The sequence below is a fragment of the Malus sylvestris genome, chromosome 16 (genome assembly GCF_916048215.2).
Source record: "Malus sylvestris chromosome 16, drMalSylv7.2, whole genome shotgun sequence".
In the NCBI taxonomy this organism is placed as follows: domain Eukaryota; kingdom Viridiplantae; phylum Streptophyta; class Magnoliopsida; order Rosales; family Rosaceae; genus Malus; species Malus sylvestris.
The window spans coordinates 6,157,654-6,185,453 of NC_062275.1; the positions used below are offsets into that span (position 1 = coordinate 6,157,654).

The window sequence follows — 27,800 nt, forward strand, 5'->3', positions numbered from 1 at the left end:
TCATATATGTTTTATATCATTTTAGATAACATTTTAGGTGGACAGTCATATCATTTAAAATTTTTACAAAATCTAAGGAAATTAAGGAGAAAAACTCCTCGTATACTACAATCATAATTTAATTAACTAGTTTATTTAATTATTAGTTTATTAAATAATAAACTAAATTTAAAAATTTAATTAATTCAAATAATATGGTTGTCCATATCAAATGTCCACATCAAAAATCTGATTAATTTAAAAAATAAATTTGGGTTTAACCAAATTTATTAAAGCAATATGCTTTATCTAATTTACGCTGTATTCACGTTCGAATTTCTCACTCAATAGTTTAAGTGAGTTTCTTATAATTATCTTCTTGTTTTCTTTAAGAAGAATGTTTGAATGCTAAACAATTAGCAGCAGTTCCAACTTAAAAGACAATGTGGATGCTCATTGGTTCAACATCACACTAAATGATAGCTAAAAAACAAGAATGGGACAGGTGTCGAACTAAAAAAAGCTGCTTTTAACATGAATGGCTGTTAATTGTTCGCCAGTAAAGCTTTTTTTCTTTAGAAAACTAATAAAAATATTTCCTTAACATTAAAAATGTCCCTAGAGAATTCTGGACTCCCTCTCACTCCCACTAAACACAAAAATTTATAAATTTATGCACATAAATAGGCCCTTCCATGATCTCTCTCCCCCCCCCCTCCCCCCGCGCTCTCCCCCCCCCCCCTCCCCCCGCGCCCCCACACTACTCACTCTCACAATTCACACAGCCTCCGGTGAATTCGAAGTTCGAAATCCCGACCTCGTCTAGGAACATACGAAAGATCAAAAATGTCCGACGGCGAAGTTAAAGCTGCCAAGCTGGTCGGCTCCGAACCCCACGACGTTGTCTCGCTTCTTTCGGCTTCCGAGAGGAACTTTCTTGTCCGTAACAATGGTGATCAGGTAAAACTTCACATCTTTTTTCTGATCCTCTTCGCTTCTTTCGTCTTTCGATTTTACACAACAGTGGACCTTGAACACTCCAAATACAAAAGTTGATATGACTGACGGGTGGATTGGTATTGTTGTGCTTTGAAAAAAAATTGATGTAAGAATAAGGGGCTGTGCAGTCAAAATAAACGGCTGTGAAGTAAATCAGTAGAGTGTTTGGTAAACTTTTTTGTAAAAATATTTTTAGAAAAAAAAGCAGTCTGATAATAAATCTTTTCTTTAAAGGAGGATTGCAACTTCGTCTGTTTTGAAAAAAAGTTAGTTTTCCAAAGCCGCAAATAGCAGTTTCAATTTTTTCCTTTGATTTCAGCTTTATCCTGATAGTAATTTTTAAAATAAGTTTTTTTTTTTTTCAGTTTACCAAACACTTAAAATCCTCACAACTTTTATATTTATAAGTGTATTTTTTTTAAGCAACGCACTTCTAAAGCACGCTGGCTCTCTCTCCCTCTTTTCTCTCTCTTCTCTCTTTTCTCTCACATCACAAGTTCAACTGGGTTCTATAGTTTTGAGATTTAAAACAGTATATGAGTTAAATATCAAAACAAATTCTTGGATTTTAAGAAAAACTGATCTAAGATAAATTCTCTTTAGTTGTTTTCGGGAAATATAGCAAACAGGCCAAGCAAGTCCATCCCTAAGGATTTTGCGCCAGCACCCAGCGTATTTATCCACTCAAATGGACAGTAACAGACTCCAATGAACACTGATAGGCCAAGACATCTCCATCCCTAAAAAAATGCGCTGGCACCTAGTGAAAAAATGCGCTGGCACAAACGATCTCCATCTCTACAAAATGCGCTGGCACCCAGTCCATTTAAAATATTTTTAAATTTTTTCTAAAAGAATAAAAAAATCAAATAGTTTTAATTTCGGATAGGATTTTTAACCAATCTCGTCACGTCACGTGTCATTATCTGAACGTACTATTTTGTGAATAGATTTCCACTAAGATTTTCAACAAATCCCGACACGCCACGTGTCACTTCCGTTTTACAATAATTTAGCAAAGATTTCGATAAGATTTTCAACCAATCACGTCATGCCACGTGTCACTATCCAAACGTACTATTTTGTAGATAGATTTCCGATAATATTTTCGACCAATCCCGACACGCCGTAACATCTTCAATGAGCTTCCACGAAGACATTTTTTTCTCTTAAAGTGTAGAAAATATTGAAATGTAGATAGTATAGAAAGTGTAGAAAATATTGAAATGTGGTGTAAAGGTGGAAGATGAGGGTTATGTATTTATAGGAAAAAAAATAACATTTTTCAAATATTTCTGTAATTTTTTAAAATTTTTATGTATTTTTTAATAATTTTTAATGAATTTTAATATAGTTAATTAATCTGGACCGTTGGATTTGAAAAATATTCAAATTCAAGAGCCAGGGACTTGCCACGTGGCCAACGGTCATATTTCTGACCGTTGGGGCCTTTTTTTTTTTAATTTACTTTTTTGTAAAAAAAACGTGGACCGTTGATCTTTGATCCGACTGTCTATGTTAAAAATAAAATATAATTTTTTTTTACCGTTGGAAATCCAACGGTCTAGAAAACTAGCCGTTGGAAATCCAACGGCCGAAAGAAAGCCACGTCGCCAACTCGGGGGGGAGTCAGTGCGCCTGTCACGCGGGCTCGGGCTTTGAAACCGTGTCGGGCACTCGCGCCACACCGGCGTGAATCGCACGTGCCAGGCCAATAGCCCGGCTTCTTGCTCAGTCTATTTTGGGCTGGTCCATTGCCCAACTCGGGCTGGGTACCAGTTCATTTCATGGGGTGGACTTGATTGATAGAGGCCCGACACGTTTTTTGGATTGAGGGTTGGGACATTTTGTCCCCGCTGGACTTGCTCTAAGTTCCTCAACCCGTCCAACTATTTGATACATATTGTTTTACTAAACGGTCTTTAATTTGATTAATTTCGAACAGGGATGATATTTAAATGATAATTCTGAAAATAAACGGTTTGGATTATGATGTAACTACTGTCTTTGAATTGTAAATTTTTCGGCACCATGTATTAACGTGAATAATGATTGGTTTAGAGAGACTAATTTCAAAGGCCCACTAAACTATCTGGAAAACAAAATTTAGAGGTGTAGAGGGGTTAGTTTCGATCGTTATATTGGTAATGGGATGATATAAGAGAGGAATCATATCATCATATGTCAAGTTTTGGATTTGCAGATTAAGGTTGAGAGCTTGAAGGGGAAAAAGCTTGGGCTGTATTTTTCTGCATCATGGTGCAGTACATGCGAACGATTCACCCAAGCTTTAGTTGAGGCCTACAATGAACTCTCTCCAAAAGGTGATTTTGAGATTGTATTTATCTCCGCTGATGAAGACGATGAGTCATTCAAAGGGTACTTCGCGGAGATGCCATGGCTTGCAATCCCGTTCTCTGATTCAAAAGCACGCAGTCGTGTGGATGAGTTGTTCAAAGTTAGAGAGATACCCCATCTTGTGACCCTTGGCGAAGATGGTAAAGTTTTGAGTGACAGTGGAGTTTGGATTATTCGGAAGTACGGAGCTGATGCGTACCCTTTTACGCTGGAAAAGTTGAAAGAGCTGAAAGATGAAGAAGAAGCTGCCAGAAGGGATCAGTCCTTGAAAACTATCCTGGTCACCCGATCGCGCGACTTTGTAATTTCAAATGATGGGGAGAAGGTAAGTTCCAGTGCTGCTACTTGTTTATGATACTGACTTACTGGTATCGTATTTTATGAATTCTGCATGACCTGTAACACGGCTGCACAATCTGAATTTTGTCATTGATGTGTGCATAAATCAAGGTGCCTGTTTCTGAACTAGAAGGGAAGATAGTGGGTCTCTATTTCTCATTGTTTTCGCGCGGTGCGTGCGTAGAATTTACTCCGAAACTTGTGGAGGCTCATGAGAAGCTCAAAGCAAATGGAGAGAACTTCGAGATTGTTTTGGTGCCACTTGATGATGATGAAGAATCATTCAAGCAATATTTTGAGAAAATGCCTTGGTTTTCTTTACCCATTGGGGACAAAAGTGTAAAGAAGTTGGCTCGGTACTTTGAGCACTCAACTTTGCCCACAGTGGTTATTATTGGGGCAGATGGTAAAACACTTAGTGAGAACGTTGCTGATGCCATTGACGAGCATGGGAGTCTGGCTTACCCCTTCACACCAGAGAAGTTTGCAGAGCTCGTTGAGATAGAAAAGGCAAAGGAGAAAGCTCAAACCCTGGAGTCAATTTTGATTTCCGGGGATCGAAATTTTGTCATTGGAAAAGATGGAACTCAGGTAAGATATAGGTTCCCGTTTTATGGTTTATAGTGTGATTCTTTTGTGTAATGTGAGGACAAATGCCCAAAGATGGCTTCTTTTGGGCATGTAACTTGTATGTGCGTGTGCATTTGTGTGTTTTCTGTGGCAATAAGTGAATAACAACTGTTATTTCTGCATTCAGATCCCTGTGACAGATCTAGTGGGGAAGAACATTCTCCTGTACTTCTCAGCTCACCGCTCCCGTGCATGCCGTGCCTTTCTGCCAAAATTTGTTGAAGCCTACCACGAGATTAAGGCCAAGGACGATGCATTTGAAGTCATTTTCATCTCCAGTGACAAAGGCCAAAACGCATTTGATAAGGTTTTCGCCACAATGCCATGGCTTGCTCTTCCCTTTGGTGACTCAAGGAAAGCGTTCTTGATAAGCAAATTCAAGGTCCTGTTCATCCCCAAGCTCATAGCAATCGGTCCTACCGGCCAAACCGTCACAAAAGAAGCAAGAAATCTCATCAAGGATCATGGGGCAAATGCTTATCCTTTCACCGAAGAGCGAATGAAGGAGATTAAAGCGGAATTTGAGATGGCAAGGGGGTGGCCTGAGAAGTTGAAGAGTGCACTTCATGAGAAGCACGAGCTTGTGCTCTCGAAGCGTACAGCTTTTGTGTGTGATGGGTGCGGAAAACCGGGAGTGGTGTGGTCATTCTACTGTAAGGAGTGTGATTTCAATCTCCACCCGAAGTGCGCGCTGGAGGGAGACAAAAAGATCGAAAATGGTGCCAAGCAGGCAGAGGAAGAAGAGTGTAGACGTAAATTTATTCCTCCTCCTTCTTGGTTAAAATTACACCGACAAAACAATTAACACCTTAGAATCAAGGTCAAGGTCAAGTGCCTCACGCGCCCACGATGAATGGAGGGCTTTGGTCGAAGAATCTCCGATACTAAAGTTAGAATTTAGAGAAAAAAAATGTTTAAAGAGTTTTTGGAATTTTGTAAGTGTGTGGTGCCAAGCAGGAAGAAGAGGAATCCAAAGAAGGATGGGTTTGTGATGGTGGTGTTTGTACAGAAGCTTAAGAAGTGTGTATCATGTATGTGTAATGTGTGTGTGATAATAAGGCTTGAAACTGCATCTAGCAAGTAGTGACTTGTTATGTTGCTGTCGTTTTAGATTGTGTAATATTATAATTATTATTATAAGATGAGTGTGACAAATTAAGAACTTTATGATAATTATTTTGCTTTTTGTACTTTTTTTGGAAGAGGATCCTCTCTTGATCTCAGGATGGGGATCCTCCTAATCACGAAATCCAGACCGTTCAAATTTAATCCAACGGTTCCAAACAGATGAATTTTTTAAAAGTTATAATAATTGTAACTATTAAATTAAATTTGAACGGTCTAGATTTCGTGATTAGGAGGATTTTCATCCTGAGCTCAGGAGATGATCCTCTTCTCTTTTTTATGAATTAGTTATCACAAAAATATGCAAAGTGCTACTTAAATATTTATTGTTACTTTTTACATATCCTGTTAATTTTTAATCATGAATAACGCTGCTCCTATCATTTCTCTCTCACCTTTTGTCTTTCGGTCATAAATTCCACAAATGAGCTCCTCTCATCTCCATCAAAACCATAAACAGAAAACACTAGGGATAAGGAGGTTTGACCCAAACTCATCTCCCCTCTCTTTACTCTTATTTTCATGCCACTAATCCGCGACAAAAAGGATATCCAAGAGAGAGACAAAAGCGATTGGGTGAAAGAGGAAGAAAACCGCTTAAGGGCTCGTTTGAAAAGTACTTATAAATGATTAAAAGTACTTTTAGAGATTATTTTTTAAATCAATTATTGGTAAAACGTAAGTTAATAATGAAAAAGTACTAGAAATGCTTTCTGTAAGAAGCATACAACTGGTGCTTTGGAATTCAAATAACATTTTCTCTAAAAATGTTTTTAATCATTTAAAAATATTTTCCAAACGAGTTCAAATTCTTTGTGGATGGTACTTCAATAGCCACTAGTGAATACTTTGTACTCACTTTCTAATTTAATTCAATTAGAAAATATCAAGCGTTCTTTATTTTTTAAAATCTAAAAAAAATTAATAACATGTTCATTGTTTGTTTGTTTTTTGTTAAACTATATATTTTATTAGATTAGATATTAAATTAGTCATCGACGGGGTTTAAACCCATGCTAATGTAATGGCTGAACACATTTTCACCACTGTGATAAATGACCACTTGCAACATGTGTCATTATTTTTTAAAATAATAAAATGTGTTAAATATTATTGGACAAAATCAAAAGATGAGTACTAGTAAGTATTCAATTATTATCCTTTTGTTGATGCTACACTACATATGAATTAGGGGGTGAGTTTAAAAAACCGAAAAGCAAAAAAAATCGAATCGAACACTGAATTGAAACCGAATTAAAAAAACGAACTGAACCGAACCAAACCGAACCAAATTAAATACATATTAATTTTATTTATTTATTTTGGATGTTTATTTTGAAAGTGCAATTTTAAATAAATTGTTCACCTAATTTTAAGCCCAAATATGTTGAAAGCCCAATTTTTCCTCTTTGTTTCCTCCTTTTTTATTCTCTCAAGTGCTATTGAAAACTCGTCCAAGGTTTGAAGCCAAACCATAGAGCACATAGAGCGTGGTGGAGGCAGGCAAGGAAGGCTTGCTGTTTCTGGTTTTGAGACGAGAAAAGAGAAATACAACAAAAGCTACCCCAACTTTCAACAAAAGGGGCTTAGAGCTGGTTTAGTATTGCTGTGCTTTGAAGAAAAAAAAAACTACTTCTGATGTGCTGTGAGAATAAGCAGTTGTGAAATAAAGCAGCAAAGTGTTTGGTAAATTTTTTTGTAAAAGTGATTTTGGGAAAAAAAAAGAAAAAAAAAAGCAGTATTATAGTATTTGGTAAACTTTTATGTAAAACTGTTGTGATTGTGTAAAATGACCAAAAAGAGTTTGGTCTTATTTAGTGTGCCTTGAAGGGCCCACTTCTTTTATTTGGTCTTCCTCTTCTTCTCTCTTTCTTCCATTTTTCCCGTGAGACTCTCCTTTCTCTCTAACTCTCTTTCTCTATGATACTCTCACTCTCTCTATTTACTGAGAGAATCACCCACTCCAACACCAATTTTCGAGTGAAATCCATACCAATATTCCCTGTTTTAGGTGTAGTTTGACCTATGGATTCGAACGGTGGCGTTGCCTGTGAAGATCAAGTACTCAAAAATGAAGAAAGCCAACATTTCCCTCTCGGTGAAAAACTCTTAGACGAGTTGACCTGAGGCTCGACAAAATTAGGGTGCTTCAAACTTAATTCAACCTTCATTTAATCTCAGGTACAACTTCTGTATCATGTATATCGAATTTTGGCATGAAATTCTTGGGATTTAACCCCAAATGCCATCTTTGTGTTCATGCCCATAAATCTGGTGACCTTCTTGGTCATTTTTCCAGTGAACTCGAGCCTGAATCTATACCAATTGCCAAATCTCAACTCTGGGTAACTCTGAATCTACACTGAGCTGGAGAAACTTAGAGAACGAGAGAGATTGCTGGGAGAACGAGAGAGATCGCTGCTGGGAGAATGAAAGAGATCTGGGATTGAAGTTTTCTGGTTCGGGTTTTGCGAGAGCTGAAAGTGTGAGGAAATGAGGGCAATTTTGGGTTATTGAAAAATTCATTAAAGATTACTGTTCAACCGTGTTATTGAAAAATTCAATGTTTTGTGGGACGAGTTAACGTTATACTTACTACATATTTGTATTATCTCTTTAATAGAGGTAGGACTCGCAAACACATGTAGATCTTATCTCTATAATAGATAGTACAAATAATGATACAAATATGTAATAAAAGTAACATTTTTGTTCGTGCGACTGGACTTAGCATTAACATGAACATGGAGACATGCATTTTGTTTGTTGGCCATATTTTACCTGTCCAAAATCCATGCGGGTAGTGTTGGTGGAAAAGGAATGTCTTTACATCCAACACTTACTAAGTTCTAACAACTATAATAAGCCCTGGTATGGTTTGAATGTCAAAAAATCAACTCAAACGTGTGACTCTAGTTAATCTTAATTTCAATGGGCGCTGGCTAGTCAAAAAGTGTGTTTATCCAAACACTCAAGGTTAAAGTGGGACCATATATAGAAACAACTCAATTACATGATTCATTAAGTTACTTCTTTTTTGTATTTAGTTTTAATTTAGCTTAAGTACAATAAAAAATGCACATAACCTCATTCTTTATGAGAGTGTCTAATCAATGATGTAAGTCACGTATCAATTTTTTTTTAATCCTTCAATAAGAAGATGAGAAACTGTAATTTAGTAGGTGAAACCAACAAAATCATGACTGTGGATGCAAGTTTCTTTCTCCTTGATCTTGTACAAGATTGCACCTACAAAACAATTTACACCTTAGGTCAAGGCCAAGAGCCTCACGCGCCCACGATGAATGGGGGGGGCTTTGGCCGAAGAACCTCCGATGCCAAAGTTAGAATTTAGAGAGAAAGTGTTTGAGAATTTTGGAGAGTTTTAGCAAGTGAATGAGAAGTCTCTTTGGGAGAATAGAATAGGGCTTTTATAGGGGAGTGTGGCCTTGGTGATTCAATTTAGCAATTAATATATTAATTAGGTGTAAATATATTAATTGGCTAATTATCATAATAAAAGAAATGTTTTTGGAGGTTTTGGGAGGTTATGGAATGAGGATGGATGAGACAAAATTGAACTTGTTACCTATTTTGGGTACTCCTAATTTGGTTGATGGATGATTCTCCACTGCTCGCATGTAGGAAACTCGATATGCCTTAAGGGTAAATTTATCATCTTCACCCAAAAATCCACATGTCGCCTTATGATTATTATTGGCTCCACAAATGCCCACACACCTGTTGGGCTGCTCGTAGGAAATGGCAGCAGGTGTAGAGATCTTCTTGCTCTAGGAAACTTAGGACTGCTTCCTGTTTTGATGTAGATTCCCTCTTTAATATGAAATTAGATACTTCTAACAAAGGGAAATAAATTTCTTTCAAAGCCTATTTAAGTCCACCTTAAGTGGGTTGTTAAATCAACTTTGGAGAGCGATTATTATACCCTACAAGAGAAAGAGCTTAGAGGATATTTGTTCCTCCTCCTCTAGCAACCTTCTACATCTTGCCCATGCAAATGACCGTCTTTCGTTGTTTTCTTCGTCTTTCCCGCGTCGCACCGATGTAAGGAAAACTTAATTCTCATTGTCTTTTTCTTAGGAGGTGTTGCCACGGGGCAGGCGTCGGGGTGGTGCAGCACGTCGGCTAGCAGGGGCCAGGAGTTGGCTTGTCATGGGCCAATGAGGTGGTGTGGCAAGGGCCATTGCTTGTGCTGCTCGGCTTGATTGAAGCCAAGGATTAGCTCAACATGGGCCGAGGAAGTGGCATGGCATGGGCAACAGTTTAGGCTACTTGCCAAAATGAGGAAACTGCTTGAGTTTAATTTCTCAATTGCCGTAGATGGAGCAATCAAGGATAAAACTACCAAGATCGGAGCTGCTGAAGATGAAGTGTCAGATGAGTGAACTGTTAAATGCAAAAGTGGTTGCTGCCCCTGACCATTTGTTGCCTAGTTGATCTTCAAGCATTCGATCTTTTAAACTATGTGGCATTCTCGCACTGGATAGCTTACCCAGATAGGAGTCGGGGAATTAGTTTACCCTCTCACACTAGATAACAATTAGTTTACCCTCTCACACTGGAGAGCAATTAGTTTACCCTTTCGCACTTGAGAGCAATTAGTTTACCCTCTCGCGCTGAAGAGCAATTAGTTTATCTTCTCGCACTGGAGAGTAGACCCTTTTAGGTGTCGGGGAATTGGTTTACCCTCTCGCACTGGTGAGCAATTAGTTTATCATCTCACACTGGAGAGCATGGAAGTCGTTGTCGTAAGTGCAGTTGAGGAAAGCTGGACTATTGGACAACTGAAATAATCCTCATGCTGCGAGGTCTTGTTTGGTGAACTGCTTGTGGAACCCACGTAATGGTGTAAGTGCAATGAGCTGCTCTCTGAATTATTGTACCATCATTAGGTGCTTCATCTTGTGCCCTTTTGAGGCTTGGTTGGTGCGAGAAATTGCGCAATTGCTTGGTCATGAGCCTTTCTACTTCTTCCTGAATTTTCCTTTGTTGAGGTGGCAAAGCTCTCGACTACCCCTGATCATGATGTGCTGATCTAAGCTATTCTTCCATATGTTCGGCTCGTCTATGCCACGACTGCGGTGGGTGTGGTATGTTCCTAGCAGGCGAGCGTGTAACTCACAGGCTGCTGGTTAAACTTGAGCCGGATTGAGTGACAGGTTCTTTCCTTTTGCTGTGCTGCCTGCTTCGATGTGATGTGAAAAATACTCCTTGCGGGTTTAGCCGTGAATGAATACTTCGCTTGGAAGGTTGTCCATATTGAAAATCGGAGTGTGACTTCAACTGTGATCGTATGCTCGTCCATGGGCTTGATTAGGAATGCACGCTTATCCTCACACTAAGACAAGAGTATACGTTATCCCAATGATCCAAGTAGGAGCATAAACTGCCATAATGTAAGGATCATGGCTGGTTGATGAGCTACTTTCCAGGACGCTGGTGGAGAGGTTCATATGCCCTTGTTTTACTTCGGGACACCTCTTTCGAGACACGTTGGATCTTGATGCATTGCAAGAGTTGATTCACCAAGGTTGTCTGTTGTGCAAGGATGCTCGTTAACTCTATGACTTGTCGAGACAAGTGTTGTTCACCATTTAGATTAGAAGAGCTTGGAAAAAATGTGCCTTATTGAGCAGTGGAAGTGTGGTAGGCTCCGAGCGCGAGATTTGAGTTGGGAAATGTCAAATCCACGAAGAAAATGTGGTGAAAATACCCCCGGCTTGATGGTAGGTCCGGATGGTTGAGATAGTCTTGGGCCGACTTGGGCTGCTTGGGAGGCCATGGAGGCAGGTTGGGTTACGGGAGTAAGCGGGCCACATGAGTGGGTTACCCGACGGGAGCAGGCTGGGTCACGGGAGTAGGCTGGGCCACGGGAGTGGGCTGCTCGGCGGAAGCAAGCTGGGTTGCAAAGCAGGTTGGGTCGTGGGAGCAGGCTGGGCTACGGGAGTGAGATGCCCAGCGGGAGTAGGCTGGGCCACGGGAGTGGGCTGCTCGGCGAGAGTAGGCTGGACCGTGGGAGTAGGCTAGGCCGCAGAAGCAGGCTAGATCATGGGAGCAGGTTGGGTCGCGGGAACAGGCTGCTCAATGCGTGGTGCATGCGGATGCGAGGCTTAGGCTCGGGCCCGTGCAAGCTTGGATGGCATGGCTTGGGCCATGGTGGAACCTTGTAGTGGTGGTGCCACTCTGCTTACGCCTGCATTTTGCCTCATGGATCTCCGTGATCCCATTTCTTTAGTATTGGAATTTTCTAAATTTCTAGCCATTATATTTTTCTTATACGTTTTATCAAAGAACCTTTGCAAATAAAAAATTCTAATAATAAGAATGTATGAAAAATATTCAAATGGACTAGAAAATAGAGAAAAACCTTATACAAGAGTCTTCTACGAGTATGGATTTCAACTTTCAATGAAAGCACCAATATGGATGCAAATTTCTTCCTTCTTGATCTTGGACAAGATTGCACCTACAAAACAATTTACACCTTAGGTCAAGGCCAAGAGCCTCACGCGTCCACGATGAATGGGGAGGGCTTTGGCCGAAGAACCTCTAATGCTAAAGTTAGAATTTAGAGAGAAAGTGTTTGAGAATTTTGGAGAATTTTAGCAAGTGAATGAGAAGTCTCTTTTGGAGAAGAGAATATGGCTTTTCTAGGGGAGTGTGGCCTTGGTGATTCAATTTAGCAATTAATATATTAATTACATGTAAATATATTAATTTTCTTATTATCATAATAAAAGAAATGTTTTGGGAGGTTTTGGGAGGTTATGGAATGAGGATGGATGAGACAAATTTGAACTTGTTACTTATTTTGGGTACTCTTAATTTGGTCGATGGATGATTCTCCACTGCTCGTGTAATACCCTGAAAAATGTAAATATAGGAATTTGGCATTCATAATTATGATTATGTAAAAAGAATTGGGAATTTATATTAATTCATAAAATTTTAGTTTTATAGTAAACTAGTTACGAGGTTTAAAGTTTAGATATTAATTTTTGAAAATCTGTAGACCTTTCAAGGTCAAAATTTATGTTTTTGAATAAAGCCCGATCTCACAAACGCGTAGGCGCAAACGGAACGTAATTTGGAGATATAACGAAGAAGTTATTAACGCTTAAAGTCGAGGGTACAATTGTAAATTTATCCTTTATGGAATGCTCCAGATTTTTGGAGCCAAATCTGGAAGGCCACGTGTGTGGCCCAGATTAAAAGTAAGAAAAGTTAGGCGGTAGAGATGGAAGATAAAGGAGGGAAAGGAGGGAGAGAGGAGCCAATCAGGAAAGAGGGAGATGAGAGAGTGACCAATGAGAGAAGAGAGAAAGGAGGGGAAAGGAGAGGAAGGAAGTGCACCGGAACCTTCGACCCGGTTCTATGTCATCAACCCGACCCGGCTTCCTCCACCTCCTCCGGTGGCTTTTCGTCAGTTTTTCCGACGAATTATGCTACCAAACCATCTTAAAAAGGTTTCATGACCTCCCCTTGACTGATTCTATCACAAATCAGATAGATATTGGCCCTGAATCTGTGCAAAACCCCACGGGGGGTGCACAAGTTCATAGGTGGCGATCCACCAAATCTGAAGCAAACTCTCCCAATTTCCACCACCCACATGTTCCTTAAGTACCTAGGAATAAAGCCCAAACAAGGTTTGGGGCGTCGGAGCTGCTATGGAGTCAAATCAAGAACACCCATTTCTAGGGTTCCCGGCGTATTCGAGGTAAATTGGAGCATTTCCGGGATAAATTTCCCTTGGTCACATGTATGAAAGTTACTCTACGTATTGAGATCTTCATTCCTGTAATTTTTGGTAATTTTTAGACATAGTTGAGTTTCCGGCGAGTCGGGGTGGCAGACTGCCACTCGCAGCGGCGGGTGCGGCGGCGCACGGCTAGGAAGTCAACAATTGCTCTTTATGCGAATTTCGTTATTCAAATTATGTCTTTAAGATCAAAATTGTTGTGGTTTGAATATTATTACGATTTTGGTATATGTTGGATTAGCTAAATATATTCATATTTTGTTTAATTTTGGAATATGTGAACTACGAAATGCTTGATCTCGCTCCAGGGTACGTAGGCAGTCTAACAGTGTTAGATGCAGCCTTAAATAACTCGAGAAATAATTCTTAGAATGAGAAATGTGTTATAAAAGGAAATAGAAACAAGATGAGAATAAATTTGTACGTTGATGTTTAAATCTTTTTAATTATGAATCAAGGTCGGAAACAAGACATAGAATTAAAGGAAGGAATTTAGTAAATAATTTGAGTTTTACTTTCTTAGTCGGTTTTGAATTTAAGGTAAGGATTAGTGGATTGAATATGGTAGAAAATAAACAATTAATGGTAAACAACTAAACATGATTTTTTTAGGTTGGGTCTATCAAAAATAATAACATTATTTCCCGAATTAAAGAATTTATTCGAGACGGGGTGTTACAGCTTGCGTGTAGGAAACCCGGTATGCCTCAAGGGTAAATTTGTCATTTTCACCCAAAAATTCACGTGTCACCTTGTGATTATTTTTGGCTCCACAATGACCAAAACATGTTCTTAAACTAGAAAGCCCAAAACGAAAGCACAAACTACTTTAAAACCAAAATCAAAACAACATAATTCACCGAAACAAATCATAGCTCGGCAACCCAATTTAATTAAAATAAACTTCATCAAGCAATTAAGTACTAATTCAGCATATCAGCTTGATTGGGCTCAATTCTTCAAATTAACTAAAATGCCAAAGAAATTTGATCATAATCATCTCCTCATCCTTCTTTATCTTCTCTCACGCTCATTAGGTAAAATTCATATTCATTCTCTTTTGTCTATTATTTTCGTTGATGCTATTCAGGAAGGTAAGAAACGAATTGAGATATCGAGTGTAAAGAGAAAATACTCTTAGTAAACTGAGTTATAAACGTCAATCTAATTTTGATACAAATATATATATTTGCATGAATTTATGCATGGCAAGGTATGCATTAAATAACTAAATTAAGTTTCAATAAACTGATTTTGTAATTACATTTGTAGGTTCATATAGAAATTATGGCTTTAATTTGTAATGTATTTCATGAGTTTAATGTACAAAGGGTCCAGATATATATGAGAAGAAAGAGGGGGAAGAAAGAGAGATAAGATGGCTGCTGCAAGCATCCAACAGAAAAGAGAAGACAATGACTGAAAAAGGAAGACAAATTAGACAAGCTAGCCTAATCTACACCTTACAAAAAACAACTTGCACTAATCAATCACATCCCTTAAATCAAGGAAAGAAGACTAATTACTCTAGTGCCTAGAGCTATCCTTAGAGAACATGGTAGCTGACTCAAGAGGCCAAAATACACTTCAACACTCCCCCTCAAGCTGGATCGAAGAGGTTAACTTAGCCAAGCTTGCCTAATAATCGATGGAACTGAGTGCATGCCAATGCCTTTGTAAAGAGATCTGCCAATTGATCGTGGCTTCGTGTGAACATGGTCCAGATGATTGAGTTTGAACTTGAGCTCTGATGAAATGACAATCCACTTCAATATGTTTGGTTCTTTCATGGAACATAGGGTTGGCAGCAATATGTATGGCTGCCTGATTATCACACATATGTGACATATGAGTATAACTAGAAAACCCTAAGTCTGAAAAAAGCCCTTTAAACCAAATAAGTTCACAAGTAGTGGCTGCCATGGCTCGATACTCAGCCTCTGCGCTGGAACGAGCAATTACCTGTTGCTTCTTGCTCTTCCATGTGACAAGGTTTCCACCAACAAATGTACAATAGCCTGTGGTTGATTTCCTATCAATTGCATTACCTGCCCAGTCTGCATCTGTGTAGCCACTAATGACAGTGGATTGATTGTTGTGCATTGTAATTCGTTGCCCTATTGAACCCTTGAGATAACGAATGATTCTTTTAACAATGTTAAGGTGATCAATAATGGGAGAGTGCATAAACTGACTAGCCAAGCTCACTGCATAAGTGATATCTGGACGAGTGATGGTGAGGTATATGAGCTTGCCTACTAATTGTTGATAGTAAGTTACATCATGCATGGCTTCTCCATCTATGCTGAGGTTCAGTTTACAATCAACGAGAGTGATAGCAGCCTTACAGTCAAGCATTTTTGCTTCTTGAAGAAGGTCCAATACATATTTCCGTTGATGTAGAAACAGTCATTTTGAAGATGTTGCCATTTCGATCCCTAAAAAATACTTTAACCTCCCCAAATCTTTGATAGCGAAAGTTTGATATAGTGAGAGTTTTAGTGCCTCAATCTCCACGGTACTCTCTCCAGTGATGATAAGATCATCAACGTAGATGAGGACCACCAACTTCCCACTGGTGCCAGTTCTCACAAATAATGAAGAATCAACATTACTACGCACGAATCCAGCCTTTTCCAGAACAGAACTGAGCTTGGCATACCAAGCTCTTGGTGATTATTTCAATCCGTATATTGCCTTGTGCAATTTGCAAACCATGTTGCCTTTGATACCATCATAGCCTGGAGGAGGTTGCATATACACTTCTTCCTGCAACTCTCTGTGAAAGAAAGCATTCTCACGTCTATTTGGTAGAGTGACCACTCACAATTGATTGCAACTGAAAGTAAAACCCTGATCGAGTTCATCTTGGCCATCGGTGCAAATGTTTCCTTATAATCTACTCCAAAGGTTTGGGTGAAACCTCGAGCAACAAGTCTAGCCTTGTGTCTCTCGATAGATCCATCAGCTTTGAATTTTGTTTTGTAGATCCAACGACTTCCAACAGCCTTTTTTCCTGGTGGTAGTTGAACTAGACTCCAGGTGTGATTCTCTTCTAGTGCACGAAACTCTTCTGTCATGTCTTGTTTCCATTGTGGGAGAAGAGAAGCTTCTTGATAGCTTCTTGGTTCACAGTGCTTATCAATTTCACTAAGAAATGCAGCATGAGATGTTGAGAACTTACTAAAGCTGATACATTCAGTGATAGGATGCCGTGAGACATATGTAACATAGTCTTGCAACCTAGCTAGAGGTTTTCTGATTCGATGAGGGTTTCTCTTAATCATCGGAGACTCTTTAGTGGATTGAGAATGATCAGAGTAGGGCTCTTCTTCACTTTCATTGGCAATAATTTGGTCAGTTTGTACCTCTTCACAATCTGGACTCACAGTGACTGATCTTTCTTCCAACATCGGATGATTAAAGTTTTGAGGGAGTGGGAACATGTCAACTAAATCCTCCCCCTGACTTGTAAAATAGGGATAGTCTTCTTCGATTTTCACATCTCTTGAAACTGTGGACTTCTTAGTGACTGGATTGAAGCACTTGTATCCTTTTTGGGTGGCCGAGTATCCCATAAACACATATTTGGTTACCCTAGCATCTAGTTTGTCACGGTTCAAGGTTTGGATGTGAATAACACAAACACAACCAAACACCTTGAGGTGTGTCAAATATATTTTCCTCCCCTTGAGAACTTTATAGGGAGATTTAAACCCTAGCACACGACTTGGAATTCGATTGATGAGATAAGTGGCAGTAAGGATGGAAAACGACCAAAATTTGTTTGGAACATGCATGTGAATCATGAGAGCACGAGTCTTCTCCAAGAGATCTCTATTTTTCCTCTCGGCTACTCCATTTTGTTGAGGAGTCCCTACACAGCTGGTTTGATGTATGATACCCTAAGAACTTAAGTATTGAAGCATGTTGTTCGATAGAAATTCAGTGCCATTAACTGACCTTAAAACCTTAATGTTTGATTGAAATTGTGTTTTAACATGCATGTAAAAATCTTTGAAAATGGTTGGAACTTCACTCTTTGATTTCATAAGATATAGAAAACTTGTTCGAGAGAAATCATCAACAAATAGAACAAAGTACTTAAACCCTTCCATTGATTCAGTTGCATGTCCCCATACATCGGTGTGAACCATTTCAAAAGGTTTACTTGTCCTAGACATTGAATTACCAAAAGGTAGCCAAGTAAACTTAGAAAATTGACAAGTATCACAAGTAGGATAAGGGTTACAAAAATTTGGAAACAGTTTAGACAAGACAACTTTAAAGGGGTGAGCTAATCTCCTATGCCAAAGTTGGTTTTCATCTATGGACTTCGATTGAGCTTGAAGAGCCTGAGTGAAACATGCATTCTTACACAGGTAGTAAAGTCCATTTATGAAGACCCATTCACCAATCATCTTCATGGTGAGAACATCCTGAAACATCATATTATTTGGTGAGAAAAGAGCACGGCAGTTTAGAGTGTTGGTGATCTTTCCAATTGACAAAAGTTGGAAAGGAAAGGTTGGTACATAGAGGGCAGTGGAAGGTATTTTTTGAGAGAGTAAGTTTATTTCTCCTTTTCCCAAAACTAAGACATTTTTTCCAATTGCAACAGACACATGCGAGGGACTTGAATTTTTTTTTAAATGATGTAAATTTGTAACTTTGTTTGTCATATGATATGTGGTGCCTGAATCAATTATCTAACAATTAGTTTCAGTACTAGTTAATAGGGCAGTAGTGAAGGCTTTGAGTATACCTGATGTTTCTTCCTTTGGAACTTTCTCATTTCTAGCAAGAAAGTCGGCAAATTGTCCCAACATAGCTGTGTAACTACCCTCTTCATTGCCTTGACCATGTGAGCCTCATCCGTGTCCCTTACTTTGTAGGTAAGCTACAAATGCATTGATCAATGACAATGGATTGGCAGTGAACTCCATGGATCCTTGTGAAATAGTAGGAGGGTGAACATTAGCAAGTTGTGCCTTGAAATGAGGTTGAAATTGTTGTGAGGACCTTGGTATCATCTTTCCATCTTTGCTGAACTTAGGCTTAAGTTCAGGATGAAGTTCCCAACACTTGTCTTCCACATGACTAACACCATTGCAATATTTGCATTTTAGATGTGTGTTTTTTTCCCTTGTATACCTTGGCTTCTAAATTCTTGTAATTTGATGCATATGCCCGAGTCTCAATCAATCTGGGGCTGTGAGCAGCATTCATAACCTTTTTCCTTGCTTCTTCTCGTTGGATAGTTGCACAAACATTGTTGAAGGTAGGTAAGTCTTGACTCATCAAGATGTGACTGCTTAGGTCCTCATACTCAGAGCTCAAACTCCATAACAACTGATAAATTTTGTCTTCCTCGGCTCATTTTAAGAGAATGGTAGGATTATGGTATGTGGGAGATATACATCCAACTCATTCCACATGGCTTTGAGACTCCCAAGGTGTTGAACAAATGCTTTCCTTTCTTGTTGAGCACTGGCAATGTCTTTCTTTACTTGGAAGACCCGCACATAGTTGTTTTGATTTCCATACATATCCTGCAAAGCTTTCCAAAGATTATGTGCGGAATTGGAGTAGTTAAAAATTTCAGCAATATGTTTCTCCATGGTGTTGAGCAGCAAGGATACGACAAGTTGATCTTTGCAGAGCCATGCATCGTATGTAAAGGAAGAACGGTCTGGAGCTTCCACGCTTCCATTTACAAACCCTAACTTCCCTTTGCCTCCGAGAGCTAGTGAAACAGCTCAGGACCAAGGAAGATAATTAAACTCGTTTAAGAGAACTGAACATAAACGTTGACTGGTGTTAACCTCAACGTCTGAGAAGTTTGGAGAAAGACTATGCTGGGTTTCCTCATCATGATTCACAGAACTTTCTTCAATCATGACTTAGACTTTGAAAGAAAAAATTCGCAGCAACAATAATGGCAGAGATAGGTTATGAAAGAACCTTCTCTGATACCATATAGAAATTATTACTTTAATTTGTAATGTATTTCATGAGTTTTATGTACAAGGGGTCCAGATATATATGAGAAGAAATAGGGGGAAGAAAGAGAGATAAGATGACTACTGCAAGCATCCAACAGAAAAGAGAAGATAAGGACTGAAAAAGAAAGACAAATTAGACAAGCTAGCCTAATCTACACCTTACAAAAAACAACTTGCACCAATCAATCACATCTCTTAAATCAAGGAAAGAAGACTAATTACTCTAGTGCCTAGAGCTATCCCTAGAGAACATGGTAGCTGACTTTAGAGGCCAAAATACACTTCAACACTTCAATAGTTCAGCAGCAGCAGAACCAATTGGAATCTGCTACGGCCGAGTAGCCAACAATATCCCGCCACCCTCCATCGTCCTCTAAATCCTCCAAGGCAACGGAATCTCATCCATCCGCCTTTTCAACACCGACCCCGCCACCCTCAGCTCTTTCTCCGCCACCCCAACAATCCACCTCACCATCGGCGTCCCCAATGAACTCCTCCCCACCCTTGCCTTCTCCTCTGTCACCACCACCCCTGACTAGCTCCAATCAAACATCCTCGCTCACATCCCGCAAACCAAATCTGTTACATCACCGTTGGCAACGAGATTTTCCTAAAAGACCCTTACTACACTATCCACGTTCTTCCCGCCATTCTCAATCTTCATCAAGCCCTCCAAACCCTAGGCTTTGACAATTCCATTAAGCTCTCTTCCCTATAAGCCGCCTCCGTTCTGTCCACCTCATACCCTCCATCCTCAGCCTCCTTCGACCCCTCCGTCTAACCTTTTTTTCTCCCCCTCCTCCGCTTCCTCCGGGACACGAACTCTCCCTTCATGGTCAACTCCTACCCCTACTTTAGCTACCTACACAACAAGAACTACGTCTCTCTTGGATACGCGTTGTTTCGAGCCACCAATGAGGTGGTTAACGACGACGAGTTGGTGTATAGTAATCTTTTCGACGCGAGTATGGATGATTTTGTGAGTGTGATGGAAAGGGAGAGAGTTGTTGGAGTTCCCGTGGTGGTTTCGGAGATGGGGTGGCCGACCGACGGAGGGGAGGCCGTTAGTGTGGAGAATTCGAGGGCGTACAATGCGGAGGTGGTGAGACGGGCGGTGGAAGGGGTTGGGACGCCAAGGAGGCCGGGAGTTGGAGCGGAGGTTTTCTTGTTTGATTTGTTTGATGAGAATGAGAAGTATGGGGAAGAATTTGAGAGGCATTTCGGGATTTTTGGGCCTGACGGGCTCAAGGCTTATGACCTTAATTTCAACTAAAATTATGCAATGTAATGCACCTACAATACCACAATAAAATTACATCGCTGTAACGGGCTACTCACAACTAGATATCAAACTCATCACAGAATACATATTTCATTTACGAAAGTCGAATCTGATACCTTATCCAACCAAACGTAGACAACTACCAACAAACCAAATACTAGGTATGCCAGATTGGGCTCTTGTCAACAATCAAAACAGGCCAAAGCCCATAAAGAGCACGGGTTTTAATTTTACGCTTGACGACCCGGAAAGGTCAATGATTTCATCAAGTCAATGTTGATGATGTTGTGGTCCAAGTACACTCTGTTTTTTTCCAATGTTCACACTTGAAAACTTAAGTACGAAGATTGCAATTATGCCTTAAATAAACAAGGTATTGTGAAATAGACAATATGTGTGTGGCAGAATATAAAGTAAATAAGACATAATATTTACGAGATTCGGCTAGTATGCCTACATTATTAGGGCATTAGCAATAGTTTCTCTCATTATTCAATTGAAATTACAAAGGCAATGGAAATAATATATTGTGTATCTTCTATATGATATATTTGGAAGCTAATAGGCTTTTATATAGAAAAATGTATACTTCTCTGCTAAGGTTAAGGATTGTGAAAACATAAAATTACAAATTTTGATTAGTGGTGGATTGTCTGACTTTTCTTCCCAAACTCACAACATTATAGGTTTAATCTCTTTTACCCTTTGGATTAGTTTACAATTTCATTTGTACTAAAAACTAAATTTGAGTTTAACCAAGTTCGTTAAATCATTGTACTTCATCTTTTTAATTTATATTGTATTCACGTTGGAATTTCTCACTTAATAGTTTAAGTGAGTTTCGTATAATTATCTTCTTATTTTCTTTAAGAACAATACTTGACGGTTGAACAACTAGTAGTTTGAGTTAAAAAGACAATGTGGCTGCTCTTTGGTTTGACATCAAACTAAATAATACCTAAAAATTAGGGTAAAATACTGTTTACTACCCTCATGTTTCGTGGTTTTCAACATTTAGTACATCAAGTTTTTTTCGTCTCAGAGTCATACCTAAAGTGTAAATTTTGGGACAGTCTCATACATCCGTTAGTCAAACTGTTAAGTTTTTCGTTAACTATGACGTAGCGCACTGACTGGGCGCCACGTGTCATCCACGTTTTTTTTTTCCTTTTCTTTTCTTTTCTTCTTCCTTCTCCTTCTTCTTCTTCCTCCGACTGAAACTTTCTTTTTTTTCTTTTTTTTTTGCTTCTTCCTTCTCCTTCTTCCTTCATTCTTCCTTCCCTTTCTTCCCATTCTTCCTTCTCATTCTCCTTCTTCTTCCTCCAAAATCTTGGGAAGTTTTTTTTTTTTTTTCTTCTTTCTTCTTCTTCCTCCTTCTTCTGGGGAAGTTTGTTTGTTTTTTTTTTCTTTCTTTCTTCTTCTTCCTCCTTCTCCCTTCTTCTTCTTCTTCTTCCTCCGACTGCAATTTTTTCTTCCTCCTTCTCCTTCTTCCTTCCCCTTCTTCTTCTTCCTCAAAAAAAAAAAAAAAAAAAAAAACCTTTCATCTTCCCCCAAATTCGGAGGAAGAAGAACGAAGAAGGGGAAGGAAGAAGGAGAAGAAAGGGAAGGAAGAAGGAGAAGAAAGGGAAGGAAGAAGGAGGAAGGAGGAAGGAAGAAGGAGGAAGAAAAAAAAAAACTGAATCTGGGCAGATTCGGAGGAAGAAGAAGAAGAAGAAGAAGAAGAAGAAGAAGAAAAAAAAAAGAAAAAAAAAAGAAAAAAAAGAAAAAAAAATGAAAAAACTGAATCTGGGTAGATTCGGAGGAAGAAGAAGAAGAAGAAGAAGGAAGGAGGAAAGAGAAAGAAGAAGAAGAAGAAAAAGAAAAAAACAAAAAAACAAAAAAACAAAAAAAAAAAAAGCTTCCCCAGATTCGGGAAGAAGAAGGAGAATGAGAAGGAAGAAGAAGGAAGAAGGGGAAGAAAGGGAAGGAAGTAGGAAGGAGGAAGGAAGGAAGAAGGAGGAGGAAGAAGAAAAAAAAAAAAAGAATGTTGCAGTCGGAGGAAGAAGAAGAAAGAAGAAAAGAAAAGAAAGAAAAAAAAAAAACGTGGATGACATGTGGCGCCCAGTCAGTGCGCCACGTCACAGTTAACGAAAAACTTAACAGTTTGACTAACGGATGTATGAGACTGTCCCAAAATTTACACTTTAGGTATGACTCTGAGACGAAAAAAACTTGATGTACTAAATGTTGAAAACCACGAAAAATGAGGGTAGTAAACAGTCTTTTACCCTAAAAAATAAGAATGGGACAGGTGTCGAACTAAAAAACCGCTTTTAACAGGAATGGCTGCTAATTGTTCGCAATCAAGCTTTTTTCTTTCTTTATAAAAAAAAAAAGAAGAATAAAAGCAAAGTAAATAAGAATAAGAATATCTTTAAACAGTAGTACTAAACGGCGATAAAAGCAAATATTAAATTTGTATTGAGATTTGAGAGATATTTTTTAGTGTGATCGATACATAGGTGATACACAACGTGTTATTATACAAGTGATAAGATATATGTGCTAAAAAGTTAAGAACTTAAAAAATAAAATTTACCACCACTTCTATTAACAAGTAAATGTGTTCACGTTACAATTAAAAATTTCTCAGAGATTTGAGTAGGGTGACGCTGACACATACATGCTGATGCATCCAACGGAGCTCGTACGCGAACCTATGCAAGAGAGAATTCTAGACTCCCTCTCCCTCCCGGACTTGGATTCTCTGCCCTCCCAATTCGGTGCCCTTCCCGTGCCCTTCTGTTTGTGTGGCCACGGTTAAGTCACGTCAATATTTTATATTACTATTTTTTTTTGTCTTATTATTTTTATAAAAAACAATATAAAATGTTAGCATGGATTAACCGTGACCACACAAAACAGAAGGGCACGAGGAGGGTATCGAAATGGGAGGGCAGAGAATCCAAGTCCCTCCCTCCCACTAAATTTATGCAATATAAGTACACCCCACCATGGATTTCCCCCAACATTACTCACTCTCGCAAATCGCAATTCACACAGCCTCCGGTGAATTCGAAGTTCGAAATCCCGACCTCGTCTAGGAACATCCGAAAGATCAAAAATGTCGGACGGCGATGTTAAAGCTGCCGAGCTGGTCGGCGCCGAACCCCACGACTTTGTCTCGCTTCTTTCGTCTTCCGAGAGGGACTTTCTTGTCCGTAACAATGGTGATCAGGTAAAATTTCACCTCTTTTTTCTGATCCTCTTCGATTTTCTGGTGAATTTCTTAGCGGTGCTTTGAAGTAGATTCTGTCTGGGGTTCGTTAATTTGGTACTTTGCAAGGTCTTAGACTGTGTTGGGTTGAATTTTTATTTCTGGGGTTTACTGAACTCAGCATTTGTTTGTGCGAACTCAAGTTTTCGGGAAAGATAGCAAACAGGCCCTAAGTTCCTCAACCCGTCCAACTATTTGATACATATTGTTTTATTAAACAGTCTTTAATTTGATTAACTTTGAACAGGGATGATATTTAAATGATAATTATGAAAATAAACGGTTTAGATTACGATGGAGTCAGCATGGGGTCATTGGTTAACTCCAAAAACTCATGTATACTTGTCTGTATATTGTATTTGACCCCAATAAACAGTTACGGCAACCTAAATTATAATCTCCTCCTCTACTACTATTTTCTTCTATCATATTTGTCTTCATTTTCTTTCTTATATGAAATACTTTAGTTGAAAAACCTTCCCAGCCTTCAGCAATACTCCACAGTGTCTTGCATCCACCCTCAACAAGCATCTACAAATAATAGTAGTTGTCGACATATGTTGGAATAAACTTTCGACATGTGTTGACAGGAATTGGCAGGTGTCTACTAGGTGCTCGACGAAATGGCCCAATGAAGTTTTTTGGTTGATATTATGATCCCGTTATCTAAAAATCCGGGCTATGCGACTGGATGTAACTACTGTCTTTGAATTGTTATTTTTTCGGTACCATGTATTAACTTGAATAATGATTGGTTTAGAGATACTAATTTCAAAGGCTCACTGAACTATCTGGAATACAAAATTTAGAGGTGTAGAGGGGTTAGTTTCGATCGTTATATTGGTAATGGGATGATATAATAGAGGAATCATATCATCATATGTCAAGTTTTGGATTTGCAGATTAAGGTTGAGAGCTTGAAGGGGAAAAAGCTTGGGCTGTATTTTTCTGCATCATGGTGCGGTCCATGCAAACGATTCACCCCAGCTTTAGTTGAGGCCTACAATGAACTCTCTCCAAAAGGTGATTTTGAGATTGTATTTATCTCCGCTGATGAAGACGATGAGTCATTCGAAGGGTACTTCGCGAAGATGCCATGGCTTGCATTTCCGTTCTCTGATTCAGAGGCACGCGATCGCGTGGACGAGTTGTTCAAAGTTAGAGGGATACCCCATCTTGTGATCCTTGGCGAAGATGGGAAAGTTTTGAGTGACAGTGGAGTTGAGATTATTCAGGAGTATGGAGCTGATGCGTACCCTTTTACGCTGGAAAAGTTGAAAGAGCTGAAAGATGAAGAAGAAGCTGCCAGAAGGGATCAGTCCTTGAAAACAATCCTGGTCACCCGCTCGCGCGACTTTGTAATTTCAAATGATGGAGAGAAGGTAAGTTTCAGTGCTGCTACTTCTTTATGAAACTGACTTACTAGTATCCTACTTTATGAATTCTGCATGAATTGTAACACGGCTGCACAATCTGAATTTTGTTATTGATGTGTGCATAAATCAAGGTGCCCGTCTCTGAACTAGAGGGGAAGATAGTGGGTCTCTATTTCTCGTTGTCTTTGTACGGTCCATGCGTAGAATTTACTCCAAAACTTGTGGAGGCTCATGATAAGCTAAAAGCAAATGGAGAGAACTTCGAGATTGTGTTGGTGCCACTTGATGATGATGAAGAATCATTCAAGCAATATTTTGAGAAAATGCCTTGGTTTTCTTTACCCATCGGGGACAAAAGTGTACAGAAGTTGGCTCGGTACTTTGAGCTCTCAACCTTGCCCACAGTGGTTATTATTGGGGCAGATGGTAAAACACTTGGTGAGAACGTTGCTGATGCCATTGACGAGCATGGGAGTCTGGCTTACCCCTTCACACCAGAGAAGTTTGCAGAGCTCGTTGAGATAGAAAAGGCAAAGGAGAAAGCTCAAACCCTGGAGTCAATTTTGATTTCCGGGGATCGAAATTTTGTCATTGGAAAAGATGGAACTCAGGTAAGATATAGGTTCCCGTTTTATGGTTTATACTGTGATTCTTTTGTGTAATGTGAGGACAAATGCCCAAAGATGGCTTCTTTCAGGGCATGTAACTTGTATGTGCGTGTGCATCGGTGTGTTTTCTGTGGCAATAAGTGAATAACAACTATTATTTCTGCATTCAGATCCCTGTGACAGATCTAGTGGGGAAGAACATTCTCCTTTACTTCTCAGCTCACTGGTGCCCTCCATGCCGTGCCTTTCTGCCAAAACTTGTTGAAGCCTACCATGGGATTAAGGCCAAGGACGATGCATTTGAAGTCATTTTCATCTCCAGTGACAGAGACCAAGGCTCTTTTGATGAGTTTTTCGCCACAATGCCATGGCTTGCTCTTCCCTTTGGTGACTCAAGGAAAGCGTTCTTGAGTCGCAAATTCAAGGTCCAGGGCATCCCCATGCTCATAGCAATCGGTCCTACTGGCCAAACCGTCACAAAAGAAGCAAGAAATCTCATCATGCGTCATGGGGCAAATGCTTATCCTTTCACCGAAGAGCGAGTGAAGGAGATTGAAGCGGAATTTGAGGAGATGGCAAAAGGGTGGCCTGAGAAGTTGAAGAGTGCACTCCATGAGAAGCACGAGCTTGTGCTCTCGAAGCGTACAGCTTTTGTGTGTGATGGGTGCGAAGAACCGGGAGAGGTCTGGTCATTCTACTGCAAGGAGTGTGATTTCGATCTCCACCCGAAGTGCGCGTTGGAGGGAGATAAAAAGACGGAAAATGGTGCCAAGCAGGAAGAAGACGAGTCCAAAGAAGGATGGGTTTGTGACGGTGATGTTTGTACAAAAGCTTAAGAAGTAAGTATCATGAATGTGGAATGTGTGTGTGATAATAAGGCTTGAAACTGCATCTAGCAAGTAGTGACTTGTTATGTTGCTGTCGTTTCAGATGGTGTAATATTATAATTATTATTATAAGATGAGTGTGACAAATTAAGAACTTGACAATAATTATTTTGCTTTCAGTACTTTTTTATGAATTAGTTTTCAGAAAAATATGCAAAGTGCTTCTTAAACATTTATTGGCTCTAGTGCCACTGCACTAGGCTCCCATCCTCAGTGCCATTTCTCTTCACCCTTCGTCTTTCGGTCATAAATTCCACAAATGAGCTCCTCCCATCTGCATCAAAACCATAACTGGTGAGAGAGAGAAGCGATTGGGTGAGAGAGAAAGAAAATTGATCAAGGATTCGTTTGTAAAGTACTTATAAATAATCAAAAACACTTTTGAGGAAATTATTTTTGAAATTAATTCTTGGTAAAAACGCAAGTTAATCATGAAAAAGCATTGGAAGTGCTTTCTACCGGAAGCACATAACTGGTGTTTCTTTCATGAAGCACTTTTGGAACCCAAATAACATTTTCTTTAAAAACGTTTTCAGTCATTTAAAAATATTTTCCAAACGAGTTCGAATTCTTTGTGGATAGTACTTCAATAGCCAGTAGTGAATACATTGTACTCACTTTCTAATTTAATTCAATTAAAAAATATCATGCGTTCTTCATTTTTAAAAACCTAAAAAAAATTAATAACATGTTCATTATTATTTTTTATTTTTTTGTTAAACGATAGATTTTATTAGATTAGATATTAGATTAGTCATCGACATGATTTAAACCCACGTTGATGCAATGGTTGAACACATTTTCACCACTATGGTAAATGATCACTTGCAACATGTTCATTATTTTTTAAAATAATAAAATGTTTTAAATATTGTTGGACAAAAACAAAAGATGAGTACTGGTAAGTATCCAAGTATTATCCCTTTGTTGATGCTACACTACCTATGAGTTAGGGGTGGGTTTTAAAAATCGAAAAGCAAAAAAAAAAAAAAAAAAAAAAAAAAACCGAACCGAACACTGAATCAAAACCAAAAAAATAAACCGACTTAAAAAAACGAACTGAACCGAACCAAATTAAATATGTATTAATTTTATTTATTTATGTTGGTTGCAATGTTTTAAAAATTGGTGGCCAACCATTCCGATTAAGGTCAAATCGTTTGATAAGTCGCA

At 39.0% G+C, this 27,800-nt stretch overlaps 2 protein-coding genes and 1 pseudogene across 3 annotated transcripts; all 3 read left to right on the forward strand.

Annotated features, from left to right (window-relative positions):
• The first annotated feature begins 713 nt into the window (after positions 1-713).
• LOC126607934 (probable nucleoredoxin 1) lies at positions 714-26,732 on the forward strand. 2 transcript variants are annotated; one of them, XM_050275647.1, is made up of 6 exons: positions 714-939; positions 3,182-3,661; positions 3,787-4,266; positions 4,433-5,035; positions 5,263-5,421; positions 26,671-26,732. In XM_050275647.1, the coding sequence occupies exons 1-5, from the start codon at positions 826-828 to the stop codon at positions 5,320-5,322; spliced, it is 1,737 nt and encodes a 578-aa protein (XP_050131604.1). In that variant the 5' UTR covers positions 714-825; the 3' UTR covers positions 5,323-5,421; positions 26,671-26,732. The 2 variants fall into 2 exon arrangements, with proteins under 2 accessions (XP_050131604.1, XP_050131603.1); XM_050275646.1 differs by having other exon boundaries at positions 4,433-5,421.
• Positions 14,187-20,608, forward strand: LOC126607942 (glucan endo-1,3-beta-glucosidase-like; annotated as a pseudogene).
• Positions 23,489-26,732, forward strand: LOC126607935 (probable nucleoredoxin 1). Its single transcript, XM_050275648.1, has 4 exons — positions 23,489-23,717; positions 24,659-25,138; positions 25,264-25,743; positions 25,911-26,732. Exons 1-4 carry the CDS (start codon positions 23,604-23,606, stop codon positions 26,574-26,576), a joined length of 1,740 nt encoding a protein of 579 aa, XP_050131605.1. The 5' UTR covers positions 23,489-23,603; the 3' UTR covers positions 26,577-26,732.
• Positions 26,733-27,800: the final 1,068 nt, after the last annotated feature.

Excerpts from the sequence above, each read along its gene's own strand:
- LOC126607934 (XM_050275646.1), top strand. The coding sequence starts at position 826 with ATGTCCGACGGCGAAGTTAAAGCTGCCAAGCTGGTCGGCTCCGAACCC. Across the intron at positions 940-3,181 it reads TCCGTAACAATGGTGATCAG|ATTAAGGTTGAGAGCTTGAA; the intron begins GTAAAACTTCAC and ends TTGGATTTGCAG. Across the intron at positions 4,267-4,432 it reads TTGGAAAAGATGGAACTCAG|ATCCCTGTGACAGATCTAGT; the intron begins GTAAGATATAGG and ends TTCTGCATTCAG.
- LOC126607935 (XM_050275648.1), top strand. The coding sequence starts at position 23,604 with ATGTCGGACGGCGATGTTAAAGCTGCCGAGCTGGTCGGCGCCGAACCC. Across the intron at positions 23,718-24,658 it reads TCCGTAACAATGGTGATCAG|ATTAAGGTTGAGAGCTTGAA; the intron begins GTAAAATTTCAC and ends TTGGATTTGCAG. Across the intron at positions 25,744-25,910 it reads TTGGAAAAGATGGAACTCAG|ATCCCTGTGACAGATCTAGT; the intron begins GTAAGATATAGG and ends TTCTGCATTCAG.